The sequence below is a fragment of the Podarcis liolepis genome (assembly GCF_965112155.1).
Source record: "Podarcis liolepis genome assembly, chromosome: 8".
NCBI lineage: Eukaryota > Metazoa > Chordata > Lepidosauria > Squamata > Lacertidae > Podarcis > Podarcis liolepis.
Window position 1 is genome coordinate 22,922,258 of NC_139560.1, and position 17,001 is coordinate 22,939,258.

Genomic DNA, 17,001 nt, shown 5'->3' on the forward strand with positions numbered 1-17,001 from the left:
AATATAGATAAATAAAATTTCTTGCATTAAGCTGTAAAAACTGTATGATGTAAGTGTGTGAAATTAATTGCTAGCAGTATGTTTGAAAAGTTTGACAGGTGAAATGTGCATGAGGCTTTCAAAAAGCAATCTGCCTAAAGCCAATTTTTAAAAAACCATGCCTACTTAGGGAGTACTTACTGAAAAACTCAATGTTTTTCTCATGCAACATTCCGAAAGGGAGTTCAATTGCTCAGTATCCATGGTACACAGGGAATTTTGTGCCTTCCTGAGTCTGGAGGCATAACTCAATAGTATAGTTAGAAGTCCTACATCTGTTCCAGTAGGTAGCATTGAAAGCTCTTCCGCTGCTCCTTATGCACTGCTCTAAGAGTAAACATTTTCTTTGCAAAGTGTAGTAATAATGACATACTCAACAATAGGTCGGGCAAGCTGGAATTTAACTGCATTCTGGAATGGCTTGCAGTGCTCAAATTCCATGTCTGTTATTCATAACCCATTGCAATGACAGAATACTTTGCATGGCGTCAAGTTCTAAGCATGACTTGAAAAGCGTATGAAATGTAACACCAGATCTGATACTTAGTTATTCCTTCATAGCTTCTTAAAAATAACTATTATGCGTATCCATAACATTTTGCTAATTGTTAATCCAACCTCTATCATGATCTTCATGGAGTATTGCTCTGCCCATTCCAATTTGTTTCTGTTAGATATTCCAGTACCTGAATATCTAAGTGTTATCACAAGTTAGGATCAATAAAATGGTTGCTGTACGTATTAGGCATAATTTTAATTTTCTCGACCTGTTAGATTTATCCAATCTAGCGTCATAAAATTATTTATGCAGTTTCTGTAGGTGACGTAGAGGATTAGAACAAAATACCTTGTCATCATTCTTGAGACATGGTTCAGACATAATGTTGAAGCTAGGGTTTAGGTCAGGGGTCAGCAGCCTAAGGCCTATGGCGACCCCTGCCACTGCCCGCTCTTACCAGTGCGGCACGAGGACCAGCTTCCGGATAGATGGCGCCCAGGCGCTCCTCTGACCCAGAAGAGTGTGCGTGCACACATGCTCTTGCCCATCCACCGATGGATGGAGTGTAGACCGGCCCATCGTCCGGTAACCTTGCTGACCCCTGGTTTAGGTGTTGAGTGCAGGCTGCAGGATCACATGCATCCTCCTCCTACCTCTTCGAGTGCACACACTCTGTCTTCAGTTTCTATATTAAAAGAGAGACGAAACCATTAGGGTTCTTGGAATGAGTTTATTACATGCTTGGTTTCATCTTAACTTGGATTGGCAGTGGCCGCATGTAATTCCAAAGCTGGAGGGAGGAAAGAAGAGGAATTTATGCAGAAGGTGGTGGGGAGAAGGTTTACACGATCTTCTTAGTCTACTCTTCATCTCTAAAAGCTGTTTTAAATGTGCTTAAGTTTGACCTATTTGGCCCATTTCCCCCCAGTGATCTTGGGGATGGGGACTGGGTGGACCTAGAACAGCCAGAGTTGCCTTTTGAGGGGGAGTGGCATATTGGATGCATTTTGGGGGGCAAGAGGGCTTACTTATACAATATGAGGTGTCTGAGGGTTTCCTTAATGTTTTTACTTTTTGTTTATTTTTAAAAATAATAAATAAATAAATAAATAAATAAGTAAATAGCGCCCCCCCCCCAAGTACACCCATCTCCTCCTCCTTTTCCCTAACCCAAAGGCATAGTTCTGGTGTAAACAATGGCAGTAAAATTCATACAAGCACAGAAGTGGAGAGAGACTGAAAATTACTGATATCAGTATGAAGGAACAACTACCTTTTTGTTCAAATGGAAGATTTTTTACTGCTGTTTGAGGCAGTGAACACAGTCGCTCATCACGATTTAGTCATTCCTATTTAGCATTTTATAGGACCTATCAACAGACGGTCAATTGTAGCTCTGTTTCAAACAGAAGGAAAACTTCTTTGTTTCTTGATTAACTTTTTTCTTTTGAAGCGCAAGGAACCCTCCACCACCTCATATCGTAGAGGGAGGCCTTTCTCAATTTGTTGAATTTGCCTTACTAGCCCCAAAAGTTGCAGAAAATGTCCCCCAAAACCTTTTCATGGGGCATGAACACTACCATTAGGGTGGGAGATGATTTTTGGCCCAGCGTTAGTCCGAGTAGGTGGGTCATGGGAGATAAAAAGAAAAGTTGTTAGGAATTGGGCTGTAGAGCAAGGGGGGGGGGGGAGAGAAGTAAGCTATGTGGAGATTAGTTTTGAAATAAAGGAAGAGAATGAAATGACAGATACCAGAAGGAAAAAGAGAGCAAGGAGGAAAGACGAGAGATTTGTTCTTAAAGAGTTTATCAATACAAATGAAGACTCATATGTTAAATGCATTATGTGCATGTACGTATATTCAACCTCTGACTTTTCTTAAATCACTCCCTTTTTCCTTTCTAAGGTTATTTCTATGTTAAGATGAAAAAAATCCTTATTTTCCATGTATATTTGACTCTTGGATATTTAGCTTGATTACCTGACTTAAAATTTTAATTGTATGAGAGAACTGGAGAGTACTGGCTTTAGACAATTTTAGGCCAATTGGAGGGAAAGCATTTTGGTAAGGAACATTCTCCTTCAAAAATCTTTTTAGAACGTTGTCTGACTACAAAAATTTTCAGTTAAGCAGCTTTGCCACAAGCTTTTAAAAATCAAAGCGAGTCCTATATGTTTGTTTAAATGAAGGGGTTGGATTAGCAAATTTTACAGAAGTTTAAGATTGTTTTTTAACCTTTTCAAGTGGTGGTGGTGGTGGTTGGGAAAAATTCTGAGACTCTCTAATAAACACTCCTTTTTGGTTAGCTTAAAAAGTCTCTAAAAGAGACATTGCCTTGTTTGGTGGCATCTATTTTTCTTGCTGTTCTTTGATAAGATCACCCACAATATACTCTTTGCATATGGTACTATAAAAATCTTAAATCACCTTTTATCTCATCCTAAGTAAACAGTGAGGTAATTTTTTTTCTTCTGTTAATTCATTTTTTGAGTAGCTTGAAACTTCAGATTTTGAACTTTTTTTCTAGTCTCATTCTTGCATTTCAAATTATTTTGGCAATACCAAAGTACATATGCTTGAAAGGGTTAATATTTTGAGTGTTGCATGTCATTTTTATATTTACACTTAAGTGAAATCTATAAGTAGATTTTAACTGCTGTTAGTTGCATCCTGAAGGGTCTTTACTAGAGAGTGGCTTACTTTTATCCCACTGGTGTGACCCAATTGCATACCAGTTCTCCTTCTTCCCTTAGAGAGAGACTCTGAGCTGTTGCGTGAACGTGAGTCCGTTTTACGTTTGCGTGAAAGAAGGTGGCTTGATGGAGCCTCATTTGATAATGAAAGAGGCTCTACAAGCAAAGAAGGGGAGCCAAACCTTGACAAGAAGAACACACCTGTCCAAAGCCCAGTCTCTTTAGGAGAGGACTTGCAGTGGTGGCCGGATAAGGTATTTTGGTTGTATTTTATTTTTATTAAAAATGCAAAATTGGAATATCTTGTATTGTCTGTAAATGTGGATCTATCTCTTTTCTCCCCCTGCCACCTTCCTCATCAAATGCCCCTGCATGTAATTCCTACATTATGGACATGTTTACATTGAATGTGGATCATTCGTTTGCATGTCACTTCAGTTTTGATGTGTTGCTCAATCATAAACTCATTCACTTGGAAAATTAAGTATTATTGAATTTAATAGAAGGGAGTTGCCTCGAATGGAAGTGTGCACAGGCCTCCTGCCTTAAGTAGTTTATAGTTAGCATCCCTTTCACTTGGACAGAAAATTAATTGTGTCAACTGATATTTTTTGGGAGCCTGAACAAGTACTCTTCTGTCTTTATCAACGTGTTTGCCATCCTTTGAAGCAATGGGGTGATATTTTTTTAAGCTGATCCTTTGCGTTTCTTCTGTCTATTCTTTCCCTTTTCACCAGTTGGTTCACTTGTTTTCTGTCGCCTTGCGGATGAAAGAACTCATCTTCACACTGTTGCTGTTATTTTCCTCCTTCATTCGAGAAGTGTGATTATTTGTTAGTGTCAGCTGAAAATGATTCCTTTTGCTCTGAAGATAAAAAAGCAACTATGAACCTATTTCTCTTTTCCTCCCTGCCCTTCTAAGGGACAAATGTTGTGAAGAGTGGGTGGGTCATATGATATATATTTAGCTTAAAGAATTCTACTATTGCTAGTGGTCCTTTTTGAATGGACATGAGCTATTTTGTCTTTGAAACTACTTCCTATATTTGTGCCTTCCTTTCCCAGAAGACTGAAAGCCAGTCTGGACTCTTAATTAGTGTAGGCAAGTATCTGCTCCCCTTCATTATTTGCTTCCAATATTTTGGGGGGTACGTACTGTGAAGTAGCCTTTTCTCAAAGCAGGATATATAATTAAATGGGTATCTGAAGTGCAGTAGAGTCTTGAGAACAGTGGAGTCTAGAGGAAGCTGCAGATTTCAGGCAGGGATCTTTTCAGTCCTACCTGGCAGGAGCTGAATTGGGGACCTCTCGCATGCAAGCCATGCACTCAGTTGCTGAGCTACATATGTTGTGAATTAGCAGAATCTTATTCGATGCAGTGGACTTATTTTTTAACCTGAGATGCCCAGCACAGGAACATTAAGCTGTGGGCCTGTTTATTCCATTCTCATCTCTCTTGGATTTGTATTCTCCTGGGTTCAGTTTAAGACACGTGTCATCGGTCAAGCTTCCTGGCTTGTTGCTTCTTTGGAGAATCGAAGAATGAGGAGCTTGCTGTGACATGATATATAATGCCCCTCCCTAGAGCAAGGCAAGAGAAGTGGGACGAGAGAACTGACCACAACTTTATGTGCTTTAAACATTTTTAGAGTACTTGCAATTAAATGGCTGGGGAAGATGGAAGGGCAAGATGTAAAACATGTGTCCAAAGTTCAGTTGAGTCTTTTGGATTAACAGAATGCATCACTAATCATAGAATCATAGAGTTGGAATAGACCACAAGGGCCATCGAGTCCAACCCCCTGCCAAGCAGGAAGCACCATCAGAGCACTCCTGACATATGGTTGTGAAGCCTCTGCTGATCCCTGATGATCAGGTAGAATTTGGATCAAAATGTCTTATGCTCCATTGAAAGGTCGCAGCATTTCACCACACCAATTCAAGTGGTTATCAGAAAGCTGTTAGGCTGAATGTAAAGGTAATTCAAAAATAGGCACTCAGTTTGTTTCCGTCACCATCAGTTTCCAGAAAGATTATCTGCCTCTTGATGCAAGCATAATATGTGTTCAAAACTGCATAGCACCTGATTTTCTTTTGCTGCTTCCATTGTTTATATTCTCTTCTTAATTCAAGGAGAAATTCTAAATCTTGGAATTCCATGGTTTCATTCATCTTAACAAACGACCTCCTCAATTCATGCATAATAGTCCAGCAATTCCTATCATACCTAAGCTTGGTCTGTTTTCTTCTTCCTGAAAATCATGACTTACTCAGCAGCTTTGATTTTAATAATTCAGTGATTTGTTCAAAGCACAACAGCATTTCTTCAGCTTCTCCAGATGAGGTTTCTACAGATGACAACAAAACATTCCGTCATTTCTTTTGAATGAAGACTAATTCAAATTCAGGTGGCCACCAAACCCTCCTTTGTGACACCTCTTCTATATTACTCCAAGGATTGGTTTCTGTATAGGACACCTCTCAGTCCTAATAGAACTAGAAACTCTTCCACTTGTATAGGCAGTGTTAGAGGAATGACCATATAATCCACTATACGTGTTCTTTTGTAAAACCTTTCTCATTTCTTCATCTACAACCATTGAACCACTGAGTATACAGAAGTTAGCGTTTCCTGATAAATCTTTCAAGAGTCACTTGTGCTGTTTTGGTTTTAGAGCCCCTTAAATTTCATCTCTGAAATTACACAGAACCCACTAATGATACAGCCCAAACCCTAACAATGTCAGAAATAAAATACAATCTAAAATAATTATTTTTACCAAATATAAAACTATGTCTTATAACCTGTCACCTTCTCACAGACACCAAATGGTCTGAACAGTTATTTTTCTTTGTGATGAACTTATAATATATGTGAGTGTTTAGCACTCATAATATTGAAGTTTTAAGCTTCACTTGTTTGCTTTTATAGGATGGGATGAAATTTATTTCTATTGGTGCTCTGTATTCTGAGCTTGTGGCAGTGAGCAGTAAAGGGGAGCTGTATCAGTGGAAATGGAGTGAATCTGAACCTTACAGAAATGCACAGGTATGTCTAGCTATGTTCTGTAAAATGTGGGAATCTCTTGTATACAAAAACGTAGTTGCTTTAAAAAAAAGTACAGAGCCTCCTGTGCATCTTTAAAAATTCTTATTACAAACTTTATTGAATTTTTAAATAAACAATTACCAAGCATAGTGTTGTCTTGCAGGACAAATACACATTCAGAAGTTAAGTCTTGTGTCCAGTCATCCACATGGTATCAGAGCAGATGTGGAAAATCTTTTACATTACAGTTTTTGCTTTGATTACACTTCAGTGTGAATAGTGAGGTCTCCGCGCCTAGTGCTGGATCTGGAAAGCCACTGCCAGTTCCTCTTCCTTAGCAGCTTCGCCATTTTAATTGAAGATTACAGTGGCTGGGAGAAAGTCAGTCAGGAAAGGTTTGCCTCCGGCTGTGCTTGAAATTGTGCATCTTTCCTCCTTCCCCTCAGCAGCAGCAGCAACCTGAGAGCTGGAGAGGAGCAGCCATAGCAAAGTGGTGGGGCTCTTTGATGTGTTGCTTGGCTTCCTTGTAACGTTCTGTCATATATGAATAGCGCCCATTTGCTTCTATGGCAAAAGGTATACCATTGCTCTTGGTATGGGGTAATGACTGTTCCCTTGTTATGACTTGGGAGAGAGACAAAGACTAGGTCTCCCTCCCTGCCAAATGTTTGGTAGCCACAAGTGTTATTTCAGTGGCGGCATTTTAAAATATTGTCTGCTTCATTTTTGTTTCAAAGAATCCTTCTATACATCACCCACGTGCCGTGTCCCTGGGATTAACCAACGAGAAGATCGTCCTCCTTTCTGCAAACAGCATCAGAGCAACTGTTGCCACAGAAAACAATAAGGTATGAAACACTGAGGATAAAATTCAGTGCTTTTAATCTCCCCCTTGCATTGCCATTCTATAGAAAAAGATTACAGCTGGCCTTGAGCAAATCATTTGCAGAGATTGGTTTTGTGAATAACCTTGAAGCAAGAACTTTTCATCACAAAACAAGCCAGGGCATGCTAGAAAGAAGATAAAAGAATGTTTTGACTCTGTTTGCTGTTAAAATTGAGAAGATTTTGGCCTAGTAACAAAATTAAAGAAACTTTCCTTCTTTAGAAGAATAATCCATAAGAAAAAAATGAAGCTGCTGTAAAAGTAGAGAATGTGTAAAGCAGGGGTGGCTATCCTGTGACACTTCAGAAGTTGTTGAACTAGAGCTCCCATCATCCTAGACAGTTGGCCATACTGTCTGAGACCGACAGGAGTTATAGGCTGTCAAAATCTGGAGGGCAACAGGGTAGCCATCCCTGATAAAAAGCAGGGTCTTGAGTTATTCTTGTCCATGTGTCTTAGAAAGCTTATTTTCCATAGAAATGTAGCACTTAAGGTTTCAGAAATAGGTTTGTCTTCCTTAATGACAAACTTCCCCTTGGTCTCAAGTGACTAACAAGTAGTTAGTCCATTGTATTAAAAGTTGCTAATCCAAATATTCTAGCATAATATTCTGAGATCAAGATTTCTAAATAAAGTCCAGGCACTCTGTGCTCTCTGCTGGATGCATATCGCGGCTCCACCTACGAAAGCTTCCTGTTCATTTCAAGGAAGTGAGGAGTGATTGTCTACAAAGTCTTGCAGACATGGGTACAGTGGGGGAGTTCTGTGATAATGTGAACTACTTCTGGCTTGATAAAATGGTTGTAGCAGGGCCAAGGCATGCTTAGAACAAAAAGGATTGAAGCAAAACTTCAAAGCACTATACTGGAAGTGGTTGCACCTGAATAATCTCAAGATTATATTCTCATTGTTTTGTATCGTGCCCTGCATGAATACAAAGGCATATTTTTGTTAAGATCCACTCCAGGGCTGTGCTCTATTCCTTTTAGGTAGCTACCTGGGTAGATGAAACCTTGAGTTCTGTAGCTTCTAAACTAGAACATACGGCACAGACGTACTCTGAACTTCAAGGAGAGCGGATAGTTTCCCTGCATTGCTGCGCTCTTTATACCTGTGCTCAGCTGGAGAATAACCTGTACTGGTGGTAAGTGTATATTTCAGTTCAGAGTCCAAATAATGGTTTTTTGCTGTTTGAAAACCAATAAAAGAGAAGTTGACATCGGCCTTGTTCACATGTCATGGTAAACAGCAGTTACTGGTTTACTAAGAATGTGCTGATCTTGCCCCCTGTGCTATTGCCTGACTAATGAATGGGAGAAACATACCATGGACTTGGCTATATTAGTCAAGAAACAGTGTTTTGAATGTGTTATAAACATGCAACACCAGATGGTGCCAGAGAGCAAAAAAAATTCTAAGCTATTTTCCATAGCGTTTCCCCCCTTTTGTTATAACAATTTAATGTCTGACTTATTCATAGCATTTCCCCCTGTGATTTCCCCATGATCTGTGGTTTTGCATTATGTTGAAACCAAAGATTATGGTTTGTTTGCTTCAGACTACAACCTGTGGTCAAGGTTTGTTCTTAGCTCCCTAAGCATTATTTGTTTGACTGAAACTAACCATTATCCCTAGTTTTGACATAAAGCTAAGACAGTGATTGTGGCTCATACAGGAGCAAAGTGGGTAAGATTGGCATGTTAACCAAATAAACCAATAACTGGTTTACCATGGTGTGAACTGGGTCACTAAGGTACATTGAATTTACCCATCCTTGTTCATATGCATCTTTCTCTTTTTTTAATGGAACTGAATTTTCTCTTCTAGTTAGAATTCTTTAGGAGGTTACATTGCTTTGAAGAAAGGACTGTACTTGGATCAAAGAGAAACAAAACATGCTCTTGTCCTTAAAGCATTGAAGTGGCTTGACGCAGAATTATTTTAATGAATTTTGTATTTAGGATGCTTTCAGAGTTAGAAGAGCTAATGCTTTATTACCGTAACAAACCTTCACAGCTTTACGGCAATAGATATTCCACTGCATATGACATAAAATCTATAAATAAATGTTTCTACAAGGCTATTGGAGTTGTCTAAGACACAACTGTGATTATTATAGTTGAGGCATTTCATCACAGGTGGTTAAGCATCTTCTGTAGGATCAGTCCAGTTTTGTGTTGGCAGTCAGTGGGTGAGTAGGTATTGTGTCCTTTGGGGGTTTCACTTACGAAAATATTTTTAGAAGCAGGGGTGCAATATAGAAGTTCTAACTGTTTAATTTTACTTCCATTCTTTCATTGGGGCCTTATGTCTAAACTAGCACAAAAGCCAAGTTGCTTATTAATAGTGCTAGTTGATTTTTGTAAATAAGATTTTATGTGTGATAAGTGTGTCGGTTTGATGGTGCAGGGAGGATATTACTCTGAAACTGTCTAAACTCTTTTGTGCTTTTGCCAGGTTGTACAGATTTGTAATGGCTTAAAGCCTTTATCTATATATTGCTTTCCTAATTCTTCCAGACACTGATTAAAAAGGTGACTTAAAATTGACCATGAATGTATTCCGTATCAAGTTGTATCAAAATTTTAATAATATTATTTTGTTTCATAGTGCATATTGTATACATTGTTTGAAGAGGACTTTGTCTGGAAATGTAGCCTGAAAAATCTTTTAATAATTATTAAATTAAATCAGATTAGTAATGGCTATAATAAACAATGCAGGAGAACCAATGTGTCCTTAAATGATTCAATCATTTAAGTGGCATTGGTCAGCAACGTCAGTTTCTTTTGGTTGATTATGAACAGTCCCACTGGCTGCACAGATCATAGCAGGAACCTTCTAGAAAGCTCCGAAAGATTAGGAGTGCTTTCCCCCTCCTGCCCCATGGACTGCCACATTCCACACATTGGAAAAAAGGTGAAACCATTGCCCTCCCTCAGTTTCTTTCTGGCCACAAAATTTGAACCCTGAATATTGCTTGTTTTTTTGCTTTATCCTTTTTATGAAAACTGTTTCCCACCTTTCTCCCCGGTCAGTAAGGCTCTGCTTAACTAGGGTTGTGAATGGGGTAGCAAGATCTCAGTCAGATTTTCACAACTCCTGCTTTGCTTTCTTAGGCAGCAATCACAGTTGTTGAAACTTTCAGTTGGCTCTGAATGCTTTATGCGTGATGTTGCTGTATTGTTTTATTGTATTGTATTCTTGGCATGTTAAGTTTTGTATGCTGCCCTTGCTTGAGTTAGGATGAAGGGCACTTTAAAAATACTTCAATTAAGAAATCAATTCAAAAGCAAGTCTTTGGTCATGCTGTATACAATGGTTTGTTGGTAGAACTAAGTGGGGAAATGCTGCCTCTGCCTCCTTGGCTGATGTGTGGAACGCTGCTGTGTACGAGTGAGGGTTGGCAGCATCCCTGAGCTTTCAGTTTTTTCAGACTTTCTTGGAGGGACCTGTTTGGTTTACACAGACACATTTCCTATACATATGACTACATGGAACCTGTAAACAGGAATAATGTTTTCGGGAGCTCAGCTTCTCAGATCTTATTTTATTTTATTAGCTCTGGAAATAAACATTTGAAAATGCACTTCTTTTTTCCTTTTAATCAATACCACATCACCTTGAAAATCACATTTATGGATAATAAAGATAACACAGCTCTCTTTTTTTTTTAACCTTATATTAGTATTTTTCCTCCTAGGGGTGTAGTTCCTTTTAGCCAAAGGAAGAAGATGCTGGAAAAGGCTAGAGCCAAAAATAAAAAGCCTAAATCTAGTGCTGGTATCTCCTCAATGCCAAATATCACTGTTGGTACTCAGGTATGTAGAGGCTTACTATGTGACATTTTAAAGCTTTGAGAAGAAACAAATCCGCCATTAAGACCCTTTTTATGATGCAGTGACATGTGCAAATAGTCTGCAGATAGACTCTAACGTAAGTGCTCCCATAACCTGAAGTGACAGAGCTTAAACCACCTGTTCATACGCAGCTCTGTGCTGTGAACTAGCTGCAACCATATTAGGCTCTTGCCTTTCTCCTCTACGTTGTCACTGTTGCTCCTAAAAAGTTTCCGATATGCTCGTGTGCCTGTAGTTGCCCTTTTCCCTTAACCTTTTCCTTCCCTTCAAACCAAGTGCTCTTATTAGGAAACTATGTGGTAGGAAGCAAGGGTAGCCAATGTGGTTCCCTCCGGATACTGTTGGATTACAATTCCTATCAGTTCTAGCCAGCACAGCCAATTGATAGGATGATAGGAGTTGTAGTCCAGAAACATCTGGAAGGTGCACCCTATTGGCTACACCCATTCAGAGAGTTTTGCAGCTAAAATAAAAAAATTCCTTCCAGTAGCACCTTAAAGACCAACTAAGTTAGTTCTTGGTATGAGCTTTCGTGTGCATGCACACTTCTTCAGATACCAGCTAAGATAGAGATAATATTCCATATGCCCCTACTAAAAAACCTGATAAAACTATATTAAGTACTTAACCTCTTCTAAGTGTTGTTTTGCTTACATAGTTTTGATTCTTCATTTGGCATGAATGGGACTTTAGGGTGAAGGGTGGGTAACAAACAAACAAATAAAAATAGTTGTTTACCTCCCTTGTTGATTGATTGCAGGTGTGTTTGAGAAATAATCCTCTCTATCATGCTGGAGCTGTTGCTTTTTCAATTAGCGCTGGGATTCCTAAAGTTGGCGTCTTAATGGAATCTGTTTGGAATATGAATGACAGCTGTAGGTTTCAGCTCCGGTCACCAGAGAGTTTAAAGAACATGGAGAAAGCTAGTAAAACAACTGAAGCAAAGTAAGTGTTCTAAACTTTTGACAGGGACACAGTAGATGGTGGCTGAAAAAGATCTTGAACTGGCATTAGATTGTGGGTCTCTGTACTCCAGCTCCACACTGTTTCCATAAATGAAACAGACATGAGTGCAGTAAAGGTAAAGGGTCCCTTGACCATTAGGTCCAGTCGTGGCCGACTCTGGGGTTGCGGTGCTCATCTCGCTTTACTAGCCGAGGGAGCCGGCGTACAGCTTCTGGGTCATGTGGCCAGCATGACTAAGCCGCTTCTGGTGAACCAGAGCACCGCAGGGAAACGCCGTTTACCTTCCCGCGTGAGTGGTACCTATTTATCTACTTGCATTTCCTGCTTGGCAGGGGGTTGGACTCGATGGCCCTTGTGGTCTCTTCCAACTCTATGATTCTATGATTCTATGATTTTGATGTGCTTTTGAACTGCTAGGTTGGCAGGAGCAGGGACCGAGCAATGGGAGCTCACCCCATCGTGGTGATTTGAACCGCCGACCTTCTGATCGGCAAGCCCTAGGCTCTGTGGTTTAACCCACATGGGGGGCTGTAAATATTGCTCTGAAGATTGTTTAACAAATACTTGAAAGAAGCAGGTCACACAAAGAATGTGCTTTGCATTGCCTTTTCATACCGGCAAACCACATACTTAAGAGTATGTTGATTTCCCCCCCAGTACAAATTAATGGTTTGAAAATGGCCATAAACAGTTCTTCTGTATATTGTAGCAGTATATGTTTGCTGTTATATTGCATCAGCAAAAACGTCTGTTGACTTAACAAACAATTCAGAAATTAGTATCTCTGTCCAAAGTGTTGACTAGTTTTCACATTGTATTAATGGAAAATAAATGTAACAAATGCCTTGTGTGTGTTTTTTTAAAAAAACCCTAGGCCTGAAAGCAAACAGGAACCAGTGAAAACTGAAATGGGTCCACCACCGTCTCCAGCTTCTACCTGTAGTGATGCTTCTTCAATAGCAAGCAGTGCATCAATGCCATATAGTAAGTCATATGGGGAGGTTTTGGGTTTTTTTGCCTTGTCGAAAACCACTGTGGTGCAATGTCTGCCAATTATATTAATATATCCATATTTAATTCCTGAACCCCCACAATGAATAATGTAAGAAACAGTGTTCCATAGAGGAATACTTACAGGATAAAATTAGCAAAATACAATTTCAGTAGATGGTGCAAACTTCACAGAAGGCACTTCCTGTGAAAAGTGACATAAGTAGCCATGTGCTACTTTTTTAGACATAGAATTTGTGTGTCACAGACATGCTACAAAAGAGACTTTTAATTTATTCCTTTTTTTCTTAAGAGCGGCGGCGATCTACCCCTGCCCCAAAAGAAGAGGAGAAAGTGAATGAAGAACAGTGGTCTCTTAGGGAAGTTGTGTTTGTGGAAGATGTTAAGAATGTTCCTGTTGGGAAGGTTTGTATAAAATAAGCTTTCTTAGTTTCCTTTAATTTGCTGTGTACCAATCCTTTAAAAATGGATAGAAGAAAGCTGTTTTACAGCAAACCTAGCCATAGTGGTTTGAAATTGTATTGTTGGTGAAAATCTGGTTTTGTGTGGTGGCACTGCTTGCTTTTCTGGATGTTTTAAGTACATTTTAAGATTCCCGAACCCCCATTTCACTTCAGAGAGTTTTTAATTCTGCTTCAACACTATGCAATATGTTCTCTTTTATAGGTACTGAAGGTGGATGGTGCTTATGTTGCTGTAAAATTTCCGGGGACATCTACTACTGCAAATTGTACAAACAGCTCTGGTTCGGATCCTGATCCATCTTCTCTTCTCCAAGATTGTCGGTTGCTCAGGATAGATGAGCTCCAGGTATGTTTGCAATGCCAGGACTTTGGCCCTTGAAGCTGTTATCTGTGCTGTGGCCACAGTTTCTAGAGTTTATGTTCACTTCCATCACTCCATCTCAAAGAGGTGTCAGATTTGAGAATATAAGAACCAGAGGTATTAAAAGTAAAGTCTTCAGAAGTTGCATATTTTTTAGTTTAGAAAGACAGACATCTAAGGGTCTAACATAAGTTAGATTTTAGAAATTACACACAGAGTAATTTTTCTTTTATAAGAATCTGGAGTCTGTGACATTAGGCAGTAGGTTTGGAACAGGCAAAAGAAAGAACTTCATGCAACACATAAATTACTTTAAATACATGGCTGGGATGTAGTGCTGGTCATTTGCTTAGATGGTATTAAAAAGTGTAGATCAATTCATGGGTTGATCATTGTCTGTTAGCTATGACAGCTAAGTGGAGCCCTCACATTAATAGATGGCATACTTACGCTTATCACATGCTGGGGAGAAAAAAAGAGGGGACGACTTTCACCATTATGCACGGCTAATGAGCTTGTTAGGCATCTGGTTGGCTGCTGTTGCAGAAGAATCCTAGTCTTTTCAAGCAAATTGTACATTCTTAAAGAGGGGGAAATTAAGCCAATTCTGTAGATTGCATTGGAAGTACAGAAATCTGCTTTTGTTACAGGTGGTAAAAACTGGTGGGACACCAAAAGTTCCAGATTGTTTTCAGAGGACTCCTAAAAAGTTATGTATTCCAGAAAAAACAGAAATCCTAGCTGTGAATGTAGATTCCAAAGGTAAGGATGAAGGGTTTTTTCCTTCTCATTTTATCTATTGCTTGCTTTAGAAAAAAGAAAGGTACTTATCCTATTAGAGAATTGTTAAACCGAGTCATCTTAATTTCATGAATCAATATTTGCTAGTTTAATGGTTTGAAATATTTTTTGGAGGAAATAGTCTGTTGGTCAGTGTCCTTTTTTGCACTCTTTCAGGAGTACATGCCGTCCTGAAGACCGGGAACTGGGTTAGATACTGCATATTTGATCTTGCAACTGGAAAAGCAGAACAAGAAAACAATTTCCCCACTAGCAGTATTGCTTTCCTTGGGCAGAATGAGAGGAGTGTTGCTATTTTCACCGCTGGACAGGTTTGTTTCTTCTCAGCTTCATGCATTTTCAGTGTTTCCTACCACCGTAAAAGTACCTCTTTAATGTTGATAAATGATTCCATTAAACAAGAAATGTAGAAAAATAAATCACCATGGCAGACTTAACTTGACTGTCAGTGCTCCTGATCCCTATCTGGTGAAGGAAGTGGTAAAGAAAAAGGAAAAGGTGGGTAGATCAATGTTATAGTGAGGGATAAGGCTTTGTAAGCTACTGACAGAAGTTAATGGATCTTGGGAAGAATCCCTTCTCTTCTTACTTGCCTTGCAACCTAACTGCAGAATTTGAAGAGACACGACTCGCCAGTGTTTTATCCTCACACAAAGAAGAGAGGGACACAATCATGCATGCTTCTGATACTAGATATTGTAGTAATGTATATGTATTCCCATATTCAAACTGCACTAAGAAAGCATTTGAACTCGGTCTTCTAGTCCATTCTGGATATTTGCAGGAGTGGTCGGTGAGGATGACAGGTACTACACCTGTTGTCTGACACAACCTGGAGGGACGCGGGTGGCGCTGTGGTCTAAACCACTGAGCCTCTTTGACTTGCCAATCGGAAGGTCGGCCGTTCGAATCCCCACGACAGGGTGAGCTCCCATTGCTCTGTCCCAGCTTCTGCCAACCTAGCAGTCTGAAAGTATACCCGTGCAAGTAGATAAATAGGTACCGCTGTGGTGGGAAGGTAAATGGCGTTTCCGTGCGCTCTGGTTTCCGTCATGGTGTTCTGTTGCGCCAGAAGCGGTTTAGTCATGCTGGCCACATGACCCAGAAAGCTGTCTATGGACAAACGCCGGCTCCCTCGGCCTGAAGCGAGATGAGTGACACACCCCATAGTCGCCTTTGAGTGGACTTAACTGTCCAGGGGTCCTTTACCTTTACCTTACCTTACCTGGAGGGAGAGGTATCAGGTGATGGGGACGTCAGCACTGTGTGGGCATATCAGCAGGAACACCAGACTGGCTTCATCAGTGCAGCTATGTTGATATGTCACGTGATAGAGCTACAAATCAATAACGAATGAGAAAAATAATGACAATTTGAATTTTATAAAAATCTACTTTTTGTGCAGGAATCTCCAATCATTCTTCGAGATGGAAACGGCACTATATATCCAATGGCAAAAGATTGTATGGGTGGAATAAGAGACCCTGATTGGCTTGATCTTCCACCTATTAGCAGCCTGGGAATGGGAGTTCATTCCTTAACAAACCTTCCTGCCAATTCAACCATCAAAAAGAAAGCTGCTATCATTATAATGGCTGTTGAGGTAATTCATATATATATCTGCGATACTCTCTCTTAGAGACATTATCCTGCACCACCTGGATTACTCAGTGTTTTCAACTGAACTTTTCCATTTTACAAATATATCTAAACAGTAATTTTAGATATGAGAGCTCTGTGACAGAAGTAGCTTACTGCTAGTTACAAAACGCAGCTGCCTAAATTGATACTTCTAGTATAAAGTCTACTTTTTGTTCAAATGTTTGCTATTACTGTTTATAGGTGCTTTGGACCTAACTTCTCTTTAATGGAGGGAGAAAATGTGATTTTTTAAAAAGATAGCTTAATTCACATTTCCACTTTTAAGTTGGTCAGGAAGGGCAAACCTAAAAGAGCACATAGATTCATAGAATCACGTGCAAATAGTTGTGTACGTTCATCTTCTCTCTGTTTTACTGTGATAGCAGTTTTGGGACATCATTTTCAGATATTGTGATTTATTTAAAAAAATTCATCCACCCCAGAAATTAACTTTAAATAACAGTTTTTAATAAGATGGGATATCTAGGTATTAAAAATGCTTTTAAAAACAATGCTAAAATAGGTTATAGTCCTTTTTATTTAAATTCCACTAGCAAATGAAAACTTCTTTTAAAACAAGCTTTTGATTCTGTTGCTTAAATGTTGATTTCTAGTGCTAGTGTGTTTACTTTTTAGCTGCTTTTTAAATGTTAATTTAAAATTGTTAATAACCGGATTATCGTTGCTTTTATGTTTGCTTTTTATTTGTAAGCCACTTTAGACAACTTCT

At 39.3% G+C, this 17,001-nt stretch overlaps 1 protein-coding gene across 19 annotated transcripts in view; it reads left to right on the top strand.

Annotated features, from left to right (window-relative positions):
* The window catches only part of UBR5 (ubiquitin protein ligase E3 component n-recognin 5), a 67,089-nt gene that overhangs the window by 20,713 nt on the left and 29,375 nt on the right, over positions 1-17,001 (top strand). For 12 of the 19 annotated variants that reach the window (XM_083517161.1, XM_083517165.1, XM_083517149.1 and 9 more), the window contains 12 exons: positions 3,275-3,486; positions 6,165-6,281; positions 7,019-7,129; positions 8,157-8,311; positions 10,871-10,988; positions 11,788-11,972; positions 12,868-12,977; positions 13,297-13,409; positions 13,671-13,814; positions 14,480-14,591; positions 14,787-14,941; positions 16,036-16,233. In XM_083517161.1, the coding sequence (XP_083373287.1) occupies positions 3,275-3,486; positions 6,165-6,281; positions 7,019-7,129; positions 8,157-8,311; positions 10,871-10,988; positions 11,788-11,972; positions 12,868-12,977; positions 13,297-13,409; positions 13,671-13,814; positions 14,480-14,591; positions 14,787-14,941; positions 16,036-16,233 (1,730 nt within the window). The remainder of the gene's footprint in view (positions 1-3,274; positions 3,487-6,164; positions 6,282-7,018; positions 7,130-8,156; positions 8,312-10,870; positions 10,989-11,787; positions 11,973-12,867; positions 12,978-13,296; positions 13,410-13,670; positions 13,815-14,479; positions 14,592-14,786; positions 14,942-16,035; positions 16,234-17,001) is intronic. The other 7 variants (XM_083517166.1, XM_083517152.1, XM_083517150.1 and 4 more) reach the window with 1 other exon arrangement.